Genomic DNA, 25491 nt, shown 5'->3' with positions numbered 1-25491 from the left:
TCTGTGAAACTGACCTTGAATGATATCCATGTCCAAATACAAGAGCAATGTTTTCCAAGTTTGGGGGCTTGCACCTTCAATTGTAAAAGTCTGTGTGTCACATCTTGAAAGAAGATATAGTGACTCTGCAGAGAATCTAACTCATATTAACATGCTAATATTCTGATACTGTTTCCAAGGCCCAAGATTGCATCTGATTATTGTGTTAATTATAGAGGGACATTTTGTTTTATCTACCCAACATATGTAAGTAATATACCATCAGGTTTTTATTCTGTAAAGGCTTAAATCCTAGTAGCCATTTTTGACTTTCAGTCTTTCCTATTTATCCCTTATATCTCGTTAAGCCTCCAAGTTTTATTCTTCTTATCAAATTAATTTTAGTGTCTAATTTTTGTCCCCATTGCCACTCTATAACTTTATGCCACGGCTTTCATGAGAGATTCAAAATTGACTTTGCTAACTCCTGCCAGGCTCGTCTTCCCAAAGTATGTACCACTTTCTTCATGTCAGTATCTTACTAGTCCATCTGTAATGGCTTCCTATTATCTATTGGAGAATTTCTTAACTTCTTCTCCTGTCATTTGAGGCCTTCTATAATCTAGATTCACCTTACTTATCCAACTTTGTCTCAAACAAAAATTAATATTCCCGTGAAGGTGGTTTCATGGTTAGTTGCAGTGCACGGGGCTAACTGTATTTATTCATGTCTTACTCTAATATCCTGCCTTGTCCTTTTTTTAACTACTCTTTTAAATCAAGCTAAAGTTTCATCTCTTTGAGAAGCTTCTCTCGATTCTCTTCTCTGAGCTTCTGTGTTATAAATGCCATATGCAGTACAGCACTGTATTATATGCTGGCTAATGTTATTCTTTAATTGTTGTTGTTTGGTTTTTGTTTTAGGCCTTGTATGTCTAACAAGATCATGAGCTCTTTTCAGGAAGAAACCATACATACACAGTGCTGATAGCATAAGGCATTCTTGCCTATCCTTTGACTTAAAATATTTTAAAAGTCAACAACTGTTTTAGATATGTGCACCTTTATCTCAGAATGAAATATTCAGAGGACAATCAAACTCAATCAAGTATCTAGGGGATTTATTTTATTTATAGGACTCCTTTTACACCTTGAAAATAACAACTAACTTCGAAGCTTTCTGGTAGAACTTAAGAATTTTTAATGATGATTGTGTAATGAGGAGGCTGAATATGGAGAATGATTAATGATGTATGAACTGATCAAGTCATACATATTCACAACTACGCACGTGGATGGAATATAGGGAGTGTCAAAACTGATTAAGATCCTAATTTCCTCATTTTTGTTCACATTCAAGTACAGATATGGAGAATCACTATAAATGAAAATTTATTCGATTGAAGATTTTGCACAAAGCTCTTTGTGTAAGAAATTTATTTTAATCATATTGTACAACTGTCTTATTCAGGACACCTTCTTTTGTGTTTTGAAAGACATCTAATGAGCCCACTTATTGGCACATTAAAAATATGAGTCATTTTACTAAGGAGCATAAAATAGATTTCATGGTACCAATTCCCTTTCTGAGCATCGTGGTTCCTTCTATATTTACTACAGTCAATATTTTCCTTGAAGGTATCATAATAAAATGCCGTATTTTAAAACTGTTCTATTTTATGAAAAGCTCTTGTGAGAGCAAGTTGCAAAAGAAAAGAGCTCAAATTCTTCTTTGAAATTACCCTCTTCCTCATAACCTAAAGTTGTAACTCTTGAACTTTCACCCTTGATAGTTAGTTCCAGAGTTCCTGGTCTACTTCATCAAGGGTCTTTCATAAGTCCTTTAAGGATAATTGGCATTTGTAGCTAGTCTTAGACATATTATTTATTGGCCTCTGACACACATCCAAACCTTGGTATGCTTTGAGGTTCCCATCTTGATTAGAACAAAAGATGCTAGAAAGAAAGCCAATAAGATTTTGATATGTTTTCTTGGTTATTTAAGGCCCTAAGAGTGTGAGTCTACCAAAATAAAAGCCTTTCTATTTTTTTTAAACTTTATATTAGTTCATATACAGCCTAGAAAAGAAACTCAACTTCCAAAGTTAAAATTGTATGTCTTGGACTGGCCCTTCTGCAGTTTCATTGGAAAATGTTTGCTTGCTGTGTGATGGAAATAGCAGCAGTAAAGTGCCAGAATTATTATGAAATCATATGGGGAAACATTTTATTCATAGAAATCTGCTCATAATGCTTTTGTATTCTAGGGAATTTGCCTGTCAGGATGAATCTGAGATTTAACTGTAAGGAAACAACTGTGTTTATTTTGAAGGAGGCAATGAAACTCTGTGGGGTGGTTGAGAGGTTTCAAGTATCTTTTTTAATGGCCAAATGGGACTTGATTTTCTGGTGAAGATCGCCTATATTAGTACTTCTATGAGAGACCAACCACTATCCTAACCTGCACTGAGTTTTGTTCCCAGTTAGTTTAACAAGATAATTTGACATTTTGTAGAGCACTTTTCATATGCATGACATCTCAAATACATCATAACATTGAACGAATTAATTCCTTATATAGGCAAATAGCAGCTCCTCCTTCAACTATGGTACGAGGTATGAAATGCCATTCCTATTGCTATTTAGGAAACCAAGAATAATGATAAAAGAATTGTGTGCTGTTACTTAACAACTCTGTTAAAATGATTATTAAGCTGGTAGTGATATTGCAAGAAGGCAGAATTTATATCACAACTGAATCAATTCATGGCTATGTTGGAAAAAAAGATTGGAGGAGAACAATGGGCCAAATATATGATAGGGAAAAAGGATAGTCCTATGTTACGTCTTCTTGAAATTAAATTTAAGTAAGGAGATAACAAAAATGATGAAAGACCAGGGATTAGGCAAAGGAGACTCTTATGCATGGATAGAGACTTGGGGTTGAGTAATAGTGGGACTAGGTTTTCCAGTGTTACTGAACAGAACTTGGATCTGCTCACCCACCACATAGTAAAGCTGCTTTATTGACACTGGGTTGTGGCGAAGGAAAGTATAACATTTATTGCAGGCTGCCAAGCAAGGAGAACAGGCAGCTCATGCTCAAAAGACCTGAACTTCCAGGTGGCTTTCGGGGAAGGTTTTTAAAGGCAACATTTGGGGTGAGAGTTGCAGCTTGTGGGCTTTCTTCTGATTGGTTGGTGGTGAGGTATCAGGGTGAAGTTTCAGGAATCTTAATCATCAACATGGTTCCAACCAGTCTGGGGTCTAGTGCTTGTGGTCAGCATGCTGTCACCATCCTCTACCTAGGTGGGGGATGGGGGGGTGTCTTATTATCTGCAGAACAACTCAAAGATATGTCAGATTGTTATGTATATCCCTTGAGGAGAAACTCAAGACTGTTTTATCACTGAACTATTTTCTTTTCCTTTTTTCTGCATTCCCTTACTTCCCTAATTACTAACTGCTTGAGTCTGCTCTTTGGAACTCCGGGAAGGCCTAGGAGGCTAAAGCCTTTTTTCTACAAACAAGAAATGGGGGTCATAGGGGGGCTTTTGTACCCAGGAGGGCCCTGCAGGGTCCTGCTCAGTTTCACTGCTGGGAAAACCTGGTCTTTTGGGCCAGTATACTTCCTTCCATATTTATATGGAAGCTTATTGATCAGAAGAATTGCACAATGAAAATATATTAAAATAATTACCCCAGTACTTGGGTGCAGATGGATTTGATAGAGACCAATAAGAATTCAGAGCTGAAGAGCAAAGACCCAAGCTATCTGAGGTAGATATTCTCTACATTTTGTAGATGAAGAAACAGGTTGTATAAGGTTAATCTGTCTAAAGTCACAAAACTAGTGTGTTGCAGAGTCAGGTTCAAACATATGTCCCTATGGCTTATTAAAAAACAAAATCCAACCTAGTACATTTTAAAGATGTTTATTGACTTTATTCAACAATTCATGAATCAGGCAGCATCTCATCTAGTAGATAGAAAGGAGCTCTGAGGAACTGTACAAAATGAAAACTTTTATAGGCAGAAGGGAGTGGGAACAAGGAAGTTATACTAGGCAAGAAAGTGGGTTGGTTATTGCAAGTTTACTTTCCTTTAGGGGATGGCAGGGGTCTATCAGGCAGATTACCTAACTAGTGCTAATTAGACTATTCCTGATTGACTGGTTAAAGATTCCATTTCTGGGAGAGACCGAAACTGTACTTAAGTCTCGATTCGGTGATGGGGGTTTAGCATAAGCAACTCCATTTTGGGCCTGTTGTCTTGTTTATAACAAGGCTGATTTTAAAAATTGTACTGTGCTGTTTTTTGTTTTTTAACCAGAAGAAATATTACAAAACTGTTATTGTTATTTCATCTTTTAAAAAACATAGTCATCTGTTTAACTAACATTTAATTATGTGCCAGGTGCTGGGAACAAAATAGTGAACAAGACAGACACTATCCCTTATTTCTAAAAGATCAATATTTTTCTTGTCTCATTCTACATACTTATATGTAAAAGACCTGTTAAAACTGATGCACATGCTATAGATAACAATACTGTATTGTACATTTAAAATTTTAAGAGGATAGATCTCATGTTAAGTGTTCTTACTGTCAAAAAAAAAAAACTGTCATACATTGTGTAAGAGTATATTAACTGAGCATATACATAAATATGTGCTATCACATCCCACTAGGTTAACTATGAATGTTTTCAGTGTATGGAGAGAGAACAGTTCCTTTTTAGTTTTATAAAATAAAAGTTTATCAGCTTTTGGCCAGTGATTTCTCATGGTTACTTTACATTTAAAATGAGAAGCCAAAAATAAGCTTATAAATTGGAATTGTAAACAGAGGCTTTCGGAAATACTCATGACCCTGTTCTTTCTGAGTTTATTTAAAGCTCCTAGTTTCCTTAATGGCAGCTCTCTGTGTTTGTATCAGAAAATAGAGTGATCCATAGTGTGCTTGGTAAACGAGCCTGTCTTTAGTTTTAGAATTCACAGTTTAGGAGTCAGACTTTCTGGGCATAAATGGCTAATCCACCACTTACTAGATGTGTGATGTTGAGCAAGTCACTTAACCTCTTTATATCGTCACCTTCCAAAATTATATTGCGATCACACAGTTAGTATAAATAAATGGAACAATGCATGGACAGTGCCAGATGAGTGATGAACACTTTTCCTTTTTATTATGTCCAAGTATTCTGTGGGGTTTTTTTCCCCCCATGTGGTCATCAGGTTTGCTGACTTCCATGGACAGCCTCTTATTCTCTCTCTCTTGTTCTCATTGCTTTAGTACACTGTGCCTTCATGCTTGTTTCATCAGGTCCAGACATCCATGTTGCCCTTTCCCTCTGGAGTACTCCTACTCCTACTTCGGTGGTTTCATCTTGACTTTTTGTTTACTCACTCTCTATCACTAATTTTCAGTGTTAAGCCAGATCTGTTATGATTATTTTTCCTATTGGTGACTAATTTTGGCAATAGACATCAATAATTTATTTAGCACCAGCTTGAAGACATGTGGGCCATTTACATGTGTGTATTGGTGTATGTGCTGCTGCTGTGTTTAAGTCATCCATCAGCTACTTGGCAAAAGCTTGCAACATTGCAAAGCCATTAGTGAAAACAGATCCCAGTTTCCATTAACCCACTTTCTTTTCCATTTCCTGTAAGGAAGATTGTTTCAATCTCTGATAAGTTAAAAATTAACATTATTTAATTTATTGAGCATGTGACAAACAACATTCATCCATTGATTTTGTTATTTTTTTCTGTTAAAAATTCTCTTTATCTTTAAAAGATCTGTTTACCACTCTACATTCCATTAGAAACATGGAATCTAGAGAGCTCATTTAAATTTTTTTGCTAGCTTGGGAACTGAACATTTTTTTCATGTTAATATATGACATTGTATATGTAATAATCACTCATATAATCTCACGAAGAAACAACACATCTTTCCTATTTCCCAGCCCCTACTCTCTGGCAGCCCCCTCCCCTGCAAGTAGAAAATTTTTTTAAAAGCTGTCATGACAAATCCCCTGTAGGATCATGGGGTAAAACATTCTAGTACCGTAATAATGAAACACTTTATGTGTGGGAGAAGAATGATAGAAATAACAACTGTGCCACATCAGAGCTCATTAAAGTCAACGAACTGCAACACTGGTTATTTGTAGTCTTGAACAGTTTCTATTGAATATTCTACTATATTTATTACCTAAATATTGAAAACAACAATAGAGACAATTCCTCATTTGCTGGAATTCCATTTCCAGAAACAAAGCATCTACACAAAGCTCAGAAAATGTTTCACTGCACTCAGTTTGGAAATCCCTTCCTTTTATTGTTTAAGTGCAGTCGTTTTCCGGTATGTTCTTGTAAGTGTCTCCAGTTATCTCATAAATATGGTCATTTCCCCCTACTTATAAAATTTACAAATATCAGTTAATTCTTGGGTAAACTTGAAATGCTTCATTTAAGCCTAGCCCAAGCAAGAATTGAACTTACAGTGAGATGACTGGGAAGGAGAAGGTTTAGAAGGCAATTTTAGCCCATTGACCTATCTCCACAGAGTAGAAACTCAACCATCTTAAAAATAACCCTCAACGATCAAGCAACGTCAAGAGTCAGAGTCACCACAATTCTGATGTAAGTTACTTTGATTTATTTAAAACATTTTAATCACAATTGTTAAAATTTCTCTTTATTTAAAATTGGAAAAATATAGAAATAGGTAAAACAAGAGTCCTGCTCTCAATATATTTCATGAGAAAGTAAAAACATACTCTGCCAGAAGAGTATGCCTTGCTGCTTAAGGACTTTCCTAATGAGCAGTATATTCTAGAATAACTAGTCCATTTTCTTCTAAACTAGTGGCTATTAACCTTTTGGCTACTACACCAAAGAATTACAGGCATACCTCAGAGATACTGTGGGTTCAGTTCCAGATCACCACAATAAAGCAAATATCACATAAAGCTAGTCACACGAATTTGTTGGTTTCCTAGTGCATATTAAAGTTATGTTATACCATACTATAGTCTATTAAGTGTGCAGCAACATTATGTCTAAAAAAAAGCATATACCTTAATTTAAAAACATCTTATTGCTAAAAAATGCTAACCATTATCTGAGCCTTCAAAGAATAAGTCATAGTAGTAATGTTAAAAATCACTGACCACAGATCACCACAACAAACATAATAATAATGAAAAAGTTTGAGATGTTGCAAGAATTACCAAAATGTGACACAGAGACGAAGTGAGCAAATGCTTTTGAAAAAAATAGCCCTGATAGACTTGCTTGACACAGGGTTGCCACAAAACTTTAATTTGTAAAAAATGTAGTATTTGTGAAGAACAATAAAATGAAGCACAATAAAACAAGGTATGCACATTTTGTATTTTACATTTAAAGCAGTGCACACATACATATCCACCCAGTTGGCTTTAGGCGGCCTAACGTGTACACTGTTATTGTACTCAAACTTAGTAGCCACTTTTTCTCTTTTTGTGCCTTCCATGAGTCACATTGTTTTATCCTCATTAATTGAACACATTTTCTGCATATACTTTATGTTTTACAAGTTTTACTTGGAATTGTCAAAAAGTTCCTGGTATGAAAGCTAGAAAATAAACATGTTTATGAAAAGAATATTCATAGTTACCTTAAAGATTTGGTATCTTTATTTGCTTTTTTAAAATCCCCTATAGAATTTGACAAAACAATTTTAATTACTAATCGTAGGGTGCCAGTACATTATAGATATTCACAGCCTATTAAAATTATGATATGGCCTGGTTAGGGTATGAAAATAAAAATTTTGCCACTTCATATTTGTTGTTTATAACTAAAATACTAGTGAACTATTTTTGCTAACAAACTATTCATTGTTATATTTTTTATTACTCTGATAACTTGTAAGAATAGAATCCCTGAAACATTTGTTAGTATGTCTCTTATGTTGTTTAAAAAAAAGGGAAATACTTTTACAGCTTTTCAGTTGAACTCATTGGCTTTAAAATAAGTACCGTATATCTGGAAAATACTCTGTAGTGAGAGTTATGGAGCTTGTCTATTGTAAACTTAAATTATTACCTATTATTTATTATGATTAACTTTCTTTTATAAACTGACATTCCACAGAGATTAGAAACTTGAGGAAATTTGAAACAAAAACACACACATAAAAGATATTTAAAACAAACAAGCCCGTGTTATGTACAGTGGAATACCTGCTGATTTAAAGTATCTTGGGAAATGAAACTCCTGAATAAGAAAAATTATTTCTCTGAAAAATTAATGTGGTATGAAATAACGTTGGCATGCATCAAATAGCCCATAGGCCGAATTTCTTTAAAGGTTCAAGTGATAAGCCCTGTGCCAGTTGCTAGAGACATAAGGATGAACAAGGGAGTCCCTACCTTCCAGAGCTTACAGTCTAGTGGGAGACTGTAACAAGTAATAACATATCTGCCTAAGTAGCCGTGTTAAAAGAATATGAGGCAGGCCATTGGTAAAATGAAGCAGTTTGGGAAGTTTGCACTGGTTGTGTCCAGTCTCTCAGGAACTCACATGCAGTGTGAGTTCAAAAAGGAGGGGCAATGTGGTGAGTCAAAGAGCACTAAGCTTGGAATCAGGAAGCTGGTGTCTGCTGTGTGGGACCTTCCGCAGGTTGTTTTCGCCTCTCTTGGCTTTCATTTTACGTTTGCAAGAATATGATTTATAAACTCGTTTTAGCCAACGAACTTTCACTGCAAATGGTTGCAATTCAATATGGCAAATTGGAGCTGCTCTGGTAGTCAGCATGAAGTACAGGGTGAAAACCTTTGGGCTGTATCACCTCCTGGGGGTGTTTTGGTACAGACATTTTATGAGTACAGAGAATATAAATTTTAGCTAATATTCTACTTCTACCAGGCATCTGCTGTTTAAACCTTTTACTTCTAGTTGCGGAATGCAAAGCTTTGGTCTATGCTGAAAGAATTTCAGGCATTAAGCAAGTAGGCAGGTGGGAGGACTTTGGGGAAGGCTCTGAAATTCAACTGTGCCTCCTTGTAAGGTTAATCCAGAAGATCTGAAGGTAAACCTGGCTTAGTCTTCTGAAGTAACTGGATGATGGGGGTTGATGGATGGTTCAGAAAGGATGATCCGCGGTCTCCTCTGTGTCCAGACAGGTTCCTCCCTCCCCAGGGCCATCTGCAGCTGTTGGAGGCCTATTCCTGGGGTTGGTTGGGGTGGAGGGGCATCCTAGCTGTGTACACATTTCTCCTTTAGGCCTCCCTAGCCCAGCATTTATTTGCCCCTGGGGCTTCCCTATCTGCTCATCGCTTCTTACTCGCTCTTTCCCTGCCTGACCACGAGCTCAGCCGTTTGCTCTTTCCTTTGCTTTAACATTTCCATTTTTCTGACTCCAGAAATGTGGATAAGAGTATAGTTGGCTCTTTGTATCCACAGGTTCTGTGGATTCAGCCAATCACAGATGGAAAAGATTAGGAAAAAAATTCCAGGAACTTCCAAAAAGCAAAACTTGAAGTTGCCGCACACTGGCGACTATTTACACAGCATTTACATTGCGTTACGTAGTGAAAGTGATCTAGAGCTGATTTAAAGTATGCAGGAGGATGTGCGTGGGTTATATGCAAATACTACACCATTTCATGTAGGGAAATGGAGAATTCAAAGATTTTGGTATCCAAGCGGGGTCCTGGAACCAATTCCCCCCGTGGATACCAAGGGATGACTGTATTTGCTTTTTGTAATATTTACTGTTGTTTGAGGTATTTTATAGTATTTTCTCTGATGTCCTTAAAGAATCTCTCTGCTTCTGGAGATGAAACTTCTGATAAGAAGTTTTAGCCTTTTATTAAGATATGTAAAATTGTTTAGAAGTCTTACTATTTTTATTGACAGTATGACAGTAATATAGCAGAGAAATAGTTTATAAGCCTTGCTGCAATAATGAAAAATAAAGGAAACAGTCAGTTAACATAATGTATAAAGCACTTTACCATTTTCACCCTCAAGATAATCATATAAACGTGGTAGAGTTAGTACTATTTATCAGATTTTTTGGCACACCAAAATCAAAGAGGTTAATTGGAAGTTAGCTCAATTTACACATTAGTGAGAACCTATATCTGTTAACTCTTCCATATTCTTTTTATTATACTAAATTGCCTCTTTGAATATGACAATTGGAAGGTAATGTTAATCTCCCACAGTTTTTTCACATACATATTCAGCGTTTCTTATCAGATACTCAAATATATTATGATCACTTAATGACTAAATATAAAAAGAGAATATAAATAAAACAAAAGAGGGAGCTAATATTTATTTTGCCCTTAGTTTGTGCATTTACATGTGTTCATTACCTTCTTCATGGAAATTCAGTCAGGAATTAATTCCCCAATGACTTGTGTCATTAGTGACCTTTAGGTCATTTGTGTAACAAGATGGCTACATTTCTCTCTGTTCTCAGGTTTTTATGACAATAGACCTAAGCACAATCACCCAAGGCATGAGCCTTTCCTTTGTCTCTTTTTTAAAAACTGTTGTACTGAAGTATGATTGACATGTAAAAAGTTGTATATGTATATATATATATAATGTATACAACTTGATGAGCTTGGGATAAGTATACATCCATGAAACCATCACCATCATCAAGGCATAGACAATCCATCATCTCCCAAAGTTTCCTCCCACCCCCTCCATTATTATTATTATTTTCTGGTAAGAATACAACATAAGAGGTACCCTTTAACAAATTTTAGCAATGTATTATTAGCTATAGGCACTATGCTGTATGGTGGATCTCCAGAATTTATTTATCTTGCATAATTAAAACTTTGTACTCCTTGACCATAACCTCTCCATTTCCCCGCAGCCCCTGGCAACAACCATTCTACTCTCTGCTTCTATGAGTTCGACTGTTTTAGATTCCACACATAAATGCAACTATACAGTATTTGTCTTTCTGTTTCTGGCTTATTTCACTTAGCATAATACCCTTCAGGTCCATCCATGTTGTTGCAAATGGCAGGATTTCCTTCTTTTTTAAGGATAAATAATTTTCCGTTGCATGTGTATATATACCATCATTTATCCATCATTCATCTTTATCCATCATTCATCTGTTGATGGACATTTAAGTTGTTTCCATGTCTCAGTTATTGTGGAAAATGCTGCAGTGAACATGGGACTGCAGGTATCTCTTTTAGATCCTGATTTCAATTCCTTTGGATAAATACCCAAAAGTGGGATTTCTGGATCATATGGTAGTTCTAGTTTTAATTTTTTGAGGAACCTCCATACTGTTTTCCATAGTGGCTGGCTGCACCAATTTATGTTCTCACCAACAGTGTAAGAGGGTTCTCTTTTCTCTAACCCTCACCAACACTTATCCTTTTTTTTTTTTTTTTAACTAATAGCCATCCTAACAGGTGTGAAATGATACTTCACTGTGGTTTTGATTTGCATTTTTCTGATGATTAGTGATATTGAGCACCCTTTCAAATATCTGTTGACCGTGTGTACATCTTTTTTGGAAAAATGTCTATTCAGATCTTTTGCCCATTTTTAAATTGTATTATTTGTTTTTCTGCTATTGAATTGTAGGAGTTCCTTATGTATTTCAGAATGTAGGTTGAGATTTTTTAGTTTGATGTAATCCCACTTGTTTATTTTTGCTTTTGGTATCATGTCCAAAAAATCATTGCAAGGCCAATGTCAAGGAAATTTTCCCCTATGTTTTCTTCTAGGAGCTTTATGGTTTCAGCTTTTATGTTTAAGTTTTTAATCCATTTTTAGTTGATTTCTTCCCTTTGTTTCTATCCATCTTATTTCTTCTCTCCAAAAAAGCAGACATAGCAGAAATGTGCATTGAAATAGAAAGCATAAGGTAAAAACAAAACAAAATACCCAGCGAATTATGAATCCTGAAACTTTTCTTGAATGCCTCCTGTGTGTTTAATTGCAAATGTTTTTAAAAGGTAAAAATATTTTTAAATACAAATAGAATTCCAGTAAAAAAATCTCTTCTTAGAGTACCCAGAAAATTTATATTTAAGTTCAGCTTAAAATACTACTAGGAGTGGAGAAGAATAAACAGACCCAAGTCATAGGGGAATTGACAGAATTTGGTAATTAATCTGATAAACCAGAAAAGGGTATTCTAGGTACCTGCAATAACTACCCACCCCCAAGACCATGGGAAGACCCATATGTAGGCATATGTTTATTTCTGGGCACATTTCTAACCTTGGAGAATAGCCTTATCACAGGTAGGTACACCGTTAGTGAAAAGTAGAGTGTTCCACCAGAATTAGTTGTGGGCCAAAAGAACTGGCTTGGCTTAAGACACCTTGCTATGATGTGATTTGATGACCTTGATCTGTCTGCAGTAGAGGTTGTTGACCCTGGTCTTTAAAGCATTGCCATTATGGCTCATTTTTACTAATTTCTATCTCAGGATGACAGTTTGCACCATCTTGCAAGCAAAAAATCTTTCTGAAGCTGCACAGTATCAGTTGTCATGAATTTTCTTATCATGAAGATCAATCTGGTTTTATAGCCTCCCTCTGTTTTCGATAATTTATTCTTTTTTTTTTAACATCTTTATTGGAGTATAATTGCTTTACAATGGTGTGTTAGTTTCTGCTTTATAACAAAGTGAATCAGTTACACATATACATATGTTCCCATATCTCTTCCCTCTTGCATCTCCCTCCCTCCCACCCTCCCTATCCCACCCCTCTAGGTGGTCACAAAGCACCGAGCTGATTTCCCTGTGCTATGCAGCTGCTTCCCACTACCTATCTATTTTACGTTTGGTAGTGTATATATGTCCATGCCACTCTCTCACTTTGTCACAGCTTACCCTTCCCCCTCCCCATATCCTCAGGTCCATTCTCTATTAGGTCTGTCTTTATTCCTGTCTTGCCCCTAGGTTCTTCAGAACCTTCTTTTTTTTTTCCTTAGGTTCCATATATATGTGTTAGTATACGGTATTTGTTTTTCCCTTTCTGACTTACTTCACTCTGTATGACAGACTCTAGGTCCATCCACCTCACTACAAATAACTCAATTTAGTTTCTTTTTATGGCTGAGTAATATTCCATTGTATATATGTGCCACATCTTCTTTATCCATTCATCTGTTGATGGACACTTAGGTTGCTTCCATGTCCTGGCTATTGTAAATAGAGCTGCAATGAACATTTTGGTACATGACTCTTTTTGAATTATGGTTTTCTCAGGGTATATGCCCAGTAGTGGGATTGCTGGGTGGTATGGTAGTTCTATTTTTAGTTTTTTAAGGAACCTCCATACTATTCTCCATAGTGGCTGTATCAATTTACATTCCCACCAACAGTGCAAGAGGGTTCCCTTTTCTCCACACCCTCTCCAGCATTTATTGTTTGTAGATTTTTTTGATGATGGTCATTCTGACTGGTGTGAGATGATACCTCATTGTAGTTTTGATTTGCATTTCTCTAATGATTAATGATGTTGAGCATTCTTTCATGTGTTTGTTGGCAATCTGTATATCTTCTTTGGAGAAATGTCTATTTAGGTCTTCTGCCCATTTTTGGATTGGGTTTTTTGTTTTTTTGATATTGAACTGCATGAGCTGCTTGTAAATTTTGAAGATTAATCCTTTGTAAGTTGCTTCATTTGCAAATATTTTCTCCCATTCTGAGGGTTGTCTTTTGGTCTTGCTTATGGTTTCCTTTGCTGTGCAAAAGCTTTTAAGTTTCGTTAGGTCCCATTTGTTTATTTTTGTTTTTATTTCCATTTCTCTAGCAGGTGGGTCAAAAAGGATCTTGCTGTGATTTATGTCATAGAGTGTTCTGCCTATGTTTTCCTCTAAGAGTTTGATAGTGTCTGGCCTTACATTTAGGTCTTTAATCCATTTTGAGTTTATTTTTGTGTATGGTGTTAGGGAGTGTTCTAATTACATACTTTTACATGTACCTGTCCAGTTTTCCCAGCACCACTTATTGAAGAGGCTGTCTTTTCTCCACTGTATATTCTTGCCTCCTTTATCAAAGATAAGGTGACCATATGTGCATGGGTTTATCTCTGAGCTTTCTATACTGTTTCATTGATCTATATTTCTGTTTTTGTGCCAGTACCATACTGTCTTGATTACTATAGCTTTGTAGTATAGACTGAAGTCAGGGAGCCTGATTCCTCCAGCTCCGTTTTTCTTTCTCAAGATTGCTTTGGCTATTCGGGGTCTTTTGCGTTTCCATACAAATTGTGAAATTTTTTGTTCTAGTTCTGTGAAAAATGCCAGTGGTAGTTTGATAGGGATTGCATTGAATCTGTAGATTGCTTTGGGTAGTAGAGTCATTTTCACAATGTTGATTCTTCCAATCCAAGAACATGGTATATGTCTCCATCTATTTGTATCATCTTTAATTTCTTTCATCAGTGTCTTATAATTTTCTACATACAGGTCTTTTGTCTCCTTAGGTAGGTTTATTCCTAGATATTTTATTCTTTTTGTTGCAATGGTAAATGGGAGTGTTTTCTTAATTTCACTTTCAGATTTTTCATCATTAGTGTATAGGAATGCTAGAGATTTCTGTACATTAATTTTGTATCCTGCTGCTTTACCAAATTCATTGATTAGCTCTAGTAGTTTTCTGGTAGCATCTTTAGGATTCTCTATGTATAGTATCATGTCATTTGCAAACAGTGACAGCTTTACTTCTTCTTTTCTGATTTGGATTCCTTTTATTTCCTTTTCTTCTCTGATTGCTGTGGCTAAAACTTCCAAAACTATGTTGAATAATAGTGGTGAGAGTGGGCAACCTTGTCTTGTTCCTGATCTTAGTGGAAATGGTTTCAGATTTTCACCATTGAGGACGATGTTGACTGTGGGTTTGTCATATATGGCCTTTATTATGTTGAGGAAAGTTCCCTCTATGCCTACTTTCTGCAGGGTTTTTATCATAAATGGGTGTTGAAGTTTGTCGAAAGCTTTCTCTGCATCGATTGAGATGATCATATGGTTTTTCTCCTTCAGTTTGTTAATATGGTGTATCACATTGATTGATTTACGTATATTGAAGAATTCTTGCATTCCTGGGATAAACCCCACTTGATCATGGTGTATGATCCTTTTAATGTGCTGCTGGATTCTGTTTGCTAGTATTTTGTTGAGGATTTTGCATCTATGTTCATCAGTGATATTGGCCTGTAGTTTTCTTTCTTTGTGACATCTTTGTCTGGTTTTAGTATCAGGCTGATGGTGGCCTCGTAGAATGAGTTTGGGAGTGTTCGTCCCTCTGCTATATTTTGGAAGAGTTTGAGAACGATAGGTGTTAGCTCTTCTCTAGATGTTTGATAGAATTCGCCTGTGAAGCCATCTGGTCCTGGGCTTTTGTTTTTTGGAAGATTTTAAATCACAGTTTCAATTTCAGTGCTTGTGATTGGTCTGTTCATATTTTCTATTTCTTCCTGGTTCAGTCTCAGAAGGTTGTGCATTTCTAAGAATTTGTCCATTTCTTCCAGGTTGTCCATTTTATTGGCATAGAGTTACTTGTAGTAATCTCTCATAATCTTTGTATTTCTGTAGTGCCAGTTGTTACTTCTCCATTTTCATTTCTAATTCTATTGATTTGAGTCTTCTCCCTTTTTTTCTTGATGAATCTGGATACTGGTTTATCAATTTTGTTTATCTTCTAAAGAACCAGCTTTTAGTTTTATTGATCTTTGCTATCATTTCCTTCATTTCTTTTTCATTTATTTCTGATCTGATCTTTATGATTTCTTTCTTTCTGCTAACTTAGGGGTTTTTTTGTTCTTCTTTCTCTAATTACTTTAGGTGTAAGGTTAGGTTGTTTATTTGAGATGTTTCTTGTTTCTTAAGGTAGGATTGTATTGCTATAAACTTCCCTCTTAGAACTGCTTTTGCTGCATCCCATAGGTTTTGGGTCGTCGTGTTTTCATTGTCATTTGTTTCTAGGTATTTTTTGATTTCCTCTTTGATTTCTTCAGTGATCTCTTGGTTATTAAGTAGTGTATTATTTATCCTCCATGTGCTTGTATTTTTTACAGATTTTTTACTGTAATTGATTTCTAGTCTCATAGCGTTGTGGTCGGAAAAGATACTTGGTACAATTTCAATTTTCTTAAATTTACCAAGGCTTGATTTGTGACCCAAGATATGATCCTGAAGAATGTTCCATGAGCACTTGAGAAGAATGCATATCCTGTTGTTTTTGGATGGAATGTCCTATATATATCAATTAAGTCCATCTTGTTTAATGTATCATTTAAAGCTTGTGTTTCCTTATTTATTTTCATTTTGGATGATCTGTCCCTTGGAGAAAGTGGGGTGTTAAAGTTCCCTACTATGACTGTGTTACTGTCGATTTCCCCTTTTATGGCTGTTAGTAGTTGCCTTATGTATTGAGGTGCTCCTATGTTGGGTGCATAAATATTTACAATTGTTATATCTTCTTCTTGGATTGATCCCTTGATCATTATGTAGTGTCCTTCTTTGTCTCTTGTAATAGTGTTTATTTTAAAGTCTATTTTGTCTGATATGAGAATTGCTACTCCAGCTTTCTTTTGACTTCCATTTGCATGGAATATCTTTTTCCGTCCCCTCACTTTCAGTCTGTATGCGTCCCTAGGTCTGAAATGGGTCTCCTGTAGACAGCATATATATGGGTCTTGTTTTTGTATCCATTCAGCCAGTCTGTGTCTTTTGGTTGGAGCATTTAATCCATTTACATTTAAGGTAATTATCGATATGTATGTTCCTATTCCCATTTTCTCAATTGTTTTGGGTTTGTTATTGTAGGTCATTTCTGTTTCTTGTGTTTCCTGCCTAGAGAAGTTCCTTTAGCATTTGTTGTAAAGCTGGTTTGGTGGTGCTGAATTCTCTTAGCTTTTGTTTGTCTGTAAAGGTTTTAATTTCTCCATCAAATCTGAATGAGATCCTTGCTGGGTAGACTAATCTTGGTTGTAGGTTTTTCCCTTTCATCACTTTAAATATTTCTTGCCACTCCCTTCTGGCTTGCAGAGTTTCTGCTGAAAGATCAGCTGTTAACCTTATGGGGATTCCATTGTGTGTTATTTGTTGTTTTTCCCTTGCAGCTTTTAATATTTTTTCTTTGTATTTAATTTTTGATAGTTTGATTAATATGTGTCTTGGCATGTTTATCCTTGGATTTATCCTGTATGGGACTCTCTGTGCTTCCTGGACTTGATTAACTATTTCCTTTCCCATATTAGGGAAGTTTTCAACTATAATCTCTTCAAATATTTTCTCAGTCCCTTTCTTTTTCTCTTCCTCTTCTGGGACCCCTATAATTCGAATGTTGGTGTGTTTAATGTTTTCCCAGAGGTCTCTGAGACTGTCCTCAGTTCTTTTTATTCTTTTTTCTTCATTCTGCTCTGCAGTAGTTATTTCAACAATTTTATCTTCCAGGTCACTTAACCGTTCTTCTGCCTCAGTTATTCTGCTATTGATCCCTTCTAGAGCATTTTTAATTTCATTTATTGTGTTGTTCATCATTGTTTGTTTGCTCTTTAGTTCTTCTAGGTCCTTGTTAAACATGTCTTGTATTTTCTCTATTCTATTTCCAAGATTTTGGGTCAACTTTACTATCATTATTCTGAATTCTTTTTCAGGTAGACTGCCTATTTCCTCTTCATTTGTTAGGTCTGGTGGGTTTTTACCTTGCTCCTTCATCTGCTCTGTGTTTTTCTGTCTTCTCATTTTACTTAACTTACTGTGTTTGGGGTCTCCTCTTCGCAGCCTGCAGGTTCTTAGTTCCCGTTGTTTTTGGTGTCTGTCCCCAGTGGCTAAGGTTGGTTCAGTGGGTTGTGTAGGCTTCCTGGTGGAGGGGACTAGTGCCTGTGTTCTTGTGGATGAGACTGGACCTTGTGTTTCTGGTGGGCAGGTCCACATCTGGTGGTGTGTTTTGGGGTGTCTGTGGCCTTATTATGATATTAGGCAGCCTCTCTGCTAATGGATGCGGCTGTGTTCCTGTGTTGCTAGTTGTTTGGCATAAGGTGTCCAGCACTGTAGCTTGCTGGTCGTTGAGTGAAGCTGGGTCTTGGCATTGAGATGGAGATCTCTGGGAGATTTTCACTGTTTGATATTACATGGAGCTGGGAGGTCTCTTGTGGACCAGTGTCCTGAAGTTGGCTCTCCCACCTCAGTGGCACAGCCCTGACGCCTGGCTGGAGCACCAAGAGCCTTTCATCCACACGGCTCAGAATAAAAGGGAGAAAAAATAGAAAGAAAGAAAGAAAGAGAGAGAGAGGGAGAGAGAGAGAGAGAGGAGAAAGAAAGAAAAAATGAAATAAAATAAAATAAATTTATTAAAATAAAAAATAATTATTAAGAAACATATTTTAAAAAGTAAAAAAAAAACAAAAACAAAAACAGATGGACAGAACCCTAGGACAAATGGTAAAAGCAAAGCTATACAGGCAAAATCACACACAGAAGCATAAACATACACACTCACAAAAAGAGGGAAAGGGAAAAAATATATATATCTTTGCTCCCAAAGTCCACCTCCTCAATTTGGGATGATTAGTTGTCTATTCAGGTATTCCACAGATGCAGGTACATCAAGTTGATAGTGGAGATTTAATTTGCTGCTCCTGAGGCTGCTGGGAGAGATTTCCCTTTGTCTTCTTTGTTCGCACAACTCCCGGGGTTCAGCTTTGGATTTGGACCCGCATCTGCGTGTAGGTAGCCTGAGGGCGTCTGTTCTTCACTCAGACAGGACGGGGTTAAAGGAGCAGCTGCTTTGGGGGCTCTGGCTCACTCAGGCCGGGGGGAGGGAGGGGTACGGATGCGGGGCGAGCCTGCAGTGGCAGAGGCCGGCGTGACGTTGCACCAGCCCGAGGCGCGCCGTGCGTTCTCCTGGGGAAGTTGTCCCCGGATCATGGGAGCCTGGCCGTGGCGGGCTGCACAGGCTCCCGGGAGGGGCGGTGTGGATAGTGACCTGTGCTCGCACACAGGCTTCTTGGTGGTGGTAGCAGCAGCCCCAGCGTCTCACGCCTGTCTCTGGGGTCCGCGCTTATAGCCGCGGCTCGCGCCTGTCTCTGGAGCTCGTTTAGGCGGCGCTCTGAATCCCCTCTCCTCGCGCACCAGGAAACAAAGAGGGAAGAAAAAGTCTCTTGCCTCTTCAGCAGCTGCAGACTTTTCCCCGGACTCCCTCCCGGCTAGCTGTGGCGCACTAGCCCCTCAGGCTGTGTTCATGCCGCCAACCCCAGGCCTCTCCCTGGGATCCGACCTCGGAAGCCCGAGCTTCAGCTCCCAGCCCCCGCCCATCCCGGCAGGTGAGCAGACAAGCCTCTCGGGCTGGTGAGTGCTGCTCGGTGCCGAGCCTCTATGTGGGAATCTCTCCGCTTTTCCGTCTGCGCCCCTGTTGCTGCACTCTCCTCCGCGGCCCCGAAGCTTCCCCCCCTCCACCCTCCTGTCTCCGCCAGTGAAGGGGCTTCCTAGTGTGTGGAAACCTTTCCTCCTTCACAGCTCCCTCCCACTGGCGCAGGTCCCGTCCCTATTCTTTTGTCTCTCTTTTTCTTTTTTCTTTTACCCTGTCCAGGTACATGGGGGAGTGTCTTGCCTTTTGGGAGGCCTGAGGTCTTATGCCAGCGTTCAGTAGGTGTTCTGTAGGGGTTGTTCCACATGTAGATGTATTTCTGATGCGTTTGTGGAGAGGAAGGTGATCTCCACGTCTTACTCCTCCGCCATCTTGAAGCTCCTCTATAATTTATTGTTTATTTCATAAATTCTCTGTAAGTTTTCACTTCCTCTGTTGCTGATATCTTCTGCTTTTTGTCTTCACATTCATATTCTTGAACGAGTTTCTTTTGCAGAGTCATGTCTTTCTGCTGATAAAATTCACTTAGAATTTCTACTGCAAGGATCTGCCCATGTTCAGTGAATAAGAGTCACGTTCCACCTTCTATATTTGTTCTTACAGCTCATGCCTGACTGACACTTCATCACTCAGTTTGGAATAGAAATGAGTACTATCTTTTTCTTTTTCTTTCTTTTTTTAAAAAAATAGACCTTTATTGGAGTATAATTGCTTCACAATACTGTGTTAGTTTCTGTTGTACAGCAAAGTGAATCAGCCATATGCATACATATGTCCCCATATCCCCTCCCTCCCATCCTCCCTATCCCACCTGTCTAGGTCATCACAAAGCACTGAGTTGCTCTCCTGTGCTATGCTGCTGCTTCCCACTAGCTAACTATTTTACATTCGGTAGTGTATATATGTCGATGCTACTCTCACTTCGCCCCAGCTTCCCCCTCCCACCCTGTGTCCTCAAGTCCATTCTCTATGTCTACATCTTTATTCCTACTCTGCAACTAGGTTCATCAGTACCATTTTTTTTTTTTTTTTTTAGATTCCATATATATGCGTTAGTATACGGTATTTGTTTTTCTCTTTCTAACTTATTTCACTCTGTATGACAGACTCTAGGTCCATCCACCTCACTTCAGGTAACTCAATTTCCTTCTTTTTATGGCTGAGTAATATTCCATTGTATATATGAGACTATCTTTTTCAACTACTGTTAGCTATTGTTAACATCGGTTTTGTCTGGGAAATATCTGTCATTTGTTTTCTTTTTCACTCTGGTGATCTGCCAGCTGCCCATTGTCAAATTCATCCCATGTATATCATTTTTAAATTATTTTTGCCTTTAAATTCAGGAGCAATATCAAATTATCTCATCTGCACAGTAGACTTTTTCAAAACTTCTATTTATTATCTTTGTAAGCAAGATCTTTAATCTATGTGTTACTGTGAGTTTTGTATAATTTATTAATTCACAAACTCAATATAATGCTCACTCCAGTCTTCTGTTTCTTATAGCAATTATAACATGCTCTTCTCAAATCAAGTATTTTCTTTGTAAATCCAATAGGGTTTGGATTCCCATCTTCTCATAACTTAGTTTAGCTTAATTTTTTCTCTCAAATATTATGAAATTCTTTGGAAAACCTTGTCGTATTCAATAGATATCTGTCTTACCAAGTATCTTTTCAGTTTCCTTAGATTTTATTTTTTCTCAACTCTCAATATAATGAGCAAATTTCCCACAGCATTTGATTCATTTCTTTAAATTGAATATTTAAGGCAGACATGTTCCTTTTTTTTTTTTTTTTTTTTTGGCGTGGCTTATGGGATCTTAGTTCCTCAACCAGGATCGAACCTGGTCCAATGGCAGTGGAAGGGCTGAGTCCCAACCACTGGACCACCAGGGGATCCCCTTAACTTTGTTTCTTGGTTTCTTCAAAAATATCATTGCTTCTCTGATCATTTTTTATAATCTGATATCTTTTAAATATTTTTAAAAGTTTATTTTAAATTATTTTTAAACATTTATGTAATCTGTTGTTTTTACTTGATAAATTCTACTATTTAAAAGGAATATTCTTCAGGAGGAAAGTGACAAACTAATTCCAATAAACAAACATAATTATAGGCTTCTAAGACTTCATAAAAATCAGGTCTGGGCCCTCTGGCACCTTTGTTGTGGATGAGACAGCAGTCAGTTAGGTATCTTCCATTGTAATCTTCCTTCTGGTAGTTCTTAACATTTTCTCTTTATCCTTGAATATTTCTAAGTTTCTCCTTCTTTGTGTTTAAGTGTGATTTATTTTTACTTGCCACTTGGAGTATAAGTTCAATCTTAGGTATCCTAAGTTCAATTCTGGAATATTCTCAACTATTATCTCTTAAACAAAGTCTTCTCTGTCATTTATTTTGAGTTCTTTTATAAGTAAAAATTTTCTTCTTAACATAGATGGATGGATAGATAGATACATAGATACATAGACAGACAGATGATAGATAGATAGATAGATAGATAGATAGATAGATAGATAGATAGGTAGTAGATAGAGTCTTATTCTGTTTGGGCTGCTATAACGAAATACCACAGGCTGGGTGACTTATAAACAACAAAAATTTATTTCTCACAGTTCAGGAGGCTGGGACATCTAAGATCAAGGTTTCGGCATGGTCACCTTCAGGTAAGGGCCCTCTTCCTGGTTCATAGCTGGTGTCTTTTCACTGTGTCCTAACATAGTGGAAGGGGCTAGGGGTCTCTGTGGTGTCTTTGTTATAAGCCCCATTCTTGAGGGCTCCAGCTTCATGATTTAAGCAACTCCCAAAGACCCCACTCCCAAAATTATCATCTTTGGGAGTTAGAATTTCAACCTGTGAATTTGTGGGACATGAACGTTCAGATTACAGTGGATAGTCAGATACATAGATAGATATTGGATCTGTCTCTCTGGGCTGCATTCTACATCTTCCATGTCTGTTCCTTCTTCAACAATATCCAGGTTAGCATTTAATTGATTTATCTTTTTTTTTTAATTTCAATGACATTTTCAAGATTTCTAAAGGGTTCTCATTCATATCCACTTGTTCTTTTTTTTCCTTGTTTACATTCAAAATCCCTTGCTCTTTAATGGGTATTACTTCTTCATTGATCTCTTAAAGCATAATTAACATACTAATCTTCGTCTGATGGTTTCTTAAAATTAATTAATTTTACCTAGGAAGAATTCATGATCTTATTATTTAGTGCTACCTTTCTTAGCATTAGATTTCTTTATATGTTTTGGAACTTTGACTTCTATACTCATTGTGAGTAGGAGGTTTTTAGTGTGTGTGTGTAGTTTCCTCTCTGTGTGTGTCTGCCTTTCTTTCCTCTATACTCACCTTTTCTTACCTATTCATTTTATGTCCTTCTTTACCTGACATCCCAGCTTTCTAGACCAGAGTTGTCTTAAAATGACATTTCAGGACTCCTGTTGCAGATTTATGTTTGGAATATCACAGAATCAGGCATCAAACCAGCAGATGCTTACTTCGTTTTCTGATTGAGAGGTTATATCTATATTCCCCAGCCTTTAAGCCAGAGATCTAGATTTTTTTAAAGCTTCTCTTTAGCATTTATAAGCCCCCAGCTTTAAGAAGTGAGTCTGAATCTGATGAGAGAACTTTTGAGTATTTATTCTTCAGGGATAGAACCCATAGCCACCATTTCTACTTCTAGAACCAGAGCCAGGCAAGCTCATGGTTTATCCCTGCTCTCCACTTTCCAGTTCTGGTTCATTTCTGGCCTGTGGACATGCCCATGTCTTTTTTGAATGCAAATACTTTTAAATGTTTTTCTCTTTTTATAATTGACCATGTGTTGAGAGTAGAAGGAACAAATCAGAGCACAAACTCATTGTGCCGCCTTCACAACATACTACTAACGAATTTTTCATGTGTGTTATTTTAGTCTTTTCAACTTCTTTGCTTCTTCAGAGCAGATATACATCTTATACATGACCTGTAGTCCCTACTGTGCAGACCACAGACATCATAAGTATCTAGTAGTTGCTAAACACTTCTTAAAGTAATTTTGTAATATAAAAAAATCTGATTCCTAATCCAAAGGGCATTGTATATTATACATCAGAATTTGTCAATATATATCTGTGTATGTGTGTGTTTGAGCATGTGTATAAATGTATACTTTTCATACCTATTAGGATTCCACTGGGTTTATTTACCTATTTATATGATTTTCCTTCTGCTCTCAGTCTACCCAAGGATAACTTGAGTGTGATGAAAATCTCTCTTTATTTCAGAACACAGAAAGAAACCTGAAATTTCGAATGACAATTTTGGATTCTGCTACAAAGCCGCTTCTCCTAATATTTTCAATTGATTTCATTGCTTGATTGTTTTTAACCTCTAACAAAACACACATGGCCAGACTTACTCTGTGTAAGGGCTTGCAGGGAAACTAACCTGGCCCACTGATGTTTTTATTTCTCGTGATAGTGTTTCCATGTGGAAGTTGGTAGCTCAGGATCACATTAAGAGTCAACTGGGTGCCAAGGCCTGTGCCTTGAACTTTCTAGAGTTTAGAAGTCATCAGTCCAACTTTGCCACTCATTCTTCAAAACCAGGCAGTTCTGTATTTTCCTTGGCCTCTTTCTCCCAGCAAATATTTTAAGACCTCAATTCTCACTGTGGGCTAATTATTCTCTTCTATTTGCTGGGATCATAATTCAGCGGGAGCTATTCCTAACCAAGGAAATGAGGGCAGAAATTATATAGTTGAGAATAATGACTTGAAAACCATGAACGTCTAGAGACTTGTGCAAGTCTGACACATACTGGCGTGGTGGTCTTCATAGGGAACTCACTGAAAAAAAAGGTTATTTCTTCACTTTTAAAATGAGATCACCGTAAAGACTAAACATTTATTGAATGACAATAATGAGCTAGCCCCTTAGAAAAATGAGACCAATACTTACTACCTAAATACTTTCCAATTAAAAGTGTTGTGATTTTAACTCAGCTGGTTCTTAGAGAAATTCCAATAGATGAAAATTCATATTTAATAAAATAGAAATATTTGTAAAGATTATTTACATTATTGATATATATGTTTAATTAACTGCCAACTAAATATTTTCAAGAGATGCATGAGGAACCTGACTGAAGAGAAACTGTAATCATTTGTACTTAGTACTTTTAATTATTAATATGCTGAAACCTTCAGAAAAGAAATTTTCCTAAGAAACATGAAATCTCAACACCACCAGTTTGCTTAGTGAACACTTTCTTATTGATGATACCCAGGCAGGATGAACAAAAATTCTGAATCTTTAGTGTTTCTAAGTAACACTAGTTGGTTAGAGATCTAGGACAGCTTTTATAATTAAATGAAGCTTAACAGTTATGCTGAAATGCCAGAGACAGAGTTGGCCTTTACAAATCTCTGGTCCTTTTCATGTTAGTTAAAAACAGTGACAAGATATATAGAAATCATTTACTAGCCATTTTGGAACCAAAAATTCCAAAAATTGTTCTTTTTATTTCAGGCCCTCCGGGGAAACGAGGTAAAAGGGGCCGAAGAGGAGAATCTGGTAAGTCTCTCTTTCAGCTGTTCTGTGTCATTCATGTTCTGGCTAGGTTCCCACATCTGTTCCTCCTAATTAGTGATTATATTGTTCTGTTGGATGTTGTGTGCATGTGTGCATGCGTGTGTGTGTGTGTGAGATGTTTATATCTTCTCTGCTACACATAGAATTTTTTTTTTTATCTTCTTATTTCCATCAAACAGTAGGAAGGAGAAGTTTGCAAAATATTATTCATTACGGTTTACTAACCCCTGGCACCCACTTTTGGCTTATTTACTGTGTCAAGTTAAATCTGCCCTTTCAGTGTACAGCAGAGGGTTTCTTAGCCACGTGCAGTATGACAGCATCACCCATCTCTCCATCTACATAGGTGGTCAGTCAGTGCACACTCTTTGCAGAAACATCTGCCTTGGGACACTGGGGCACATGTCCTGGAAAGCTGATCATTATTTTATCCAACTGGTAAAATTTTGTCATGCTTTTGACTCTCATTTCAAAATTTGAGACTTTTTATTCCTCTTGTATAACCATAGAGTTTTAGTGATGACAGGAACCTTAGTAATCA

The 25491-nt window shown here is 37.0% G+C and overlaps 1 protein-coding gene across 2 annotated transcripts in view; it reads left to right on the top strand.

The window, feature by feature from the left end:
- Window positions 1-25491, top strand: part of COL25A1 (collagen type XXV alpha 1 chain) — a 455439-nt gene that overhangs the window by 227647 nt on the left and 202301 nt on the right. For both annotated transcript variants that reach the window (XM_068542313.1, XM_068542312.1), the window contains exon 3: window positions 24888-24932. In XM_068542313.1, coding sequence (XP_068398414.1) covers window positions 24888-24932 — 45 coding nt within the window. The remainder of the gene's footprint in view (window positions 1-24887; window positions 24933-25491) is intronic.

The sequence above is a fragment of the Eschrichtius robustus genome, chromosome 4 (assembly GCF_028021215.1).
Source record: "Eschrichtius robustus isolate mEscRob2 chromosome 4, mEscRob2.pri, whole genome shotgun sequence".
In the NCBI taxonomy this organism is placed as follows: Eukaryota; Metazoa; Chordata; class Mammalia; order Artiodactyla; family Eschrichtiidae; genus Eschrichtius; species Eschrichtius robustus.
Note: the sequence above shows the minus strand (reverse complement) of the source record. Positions and strands in the feature narration are given on the sequence as shown.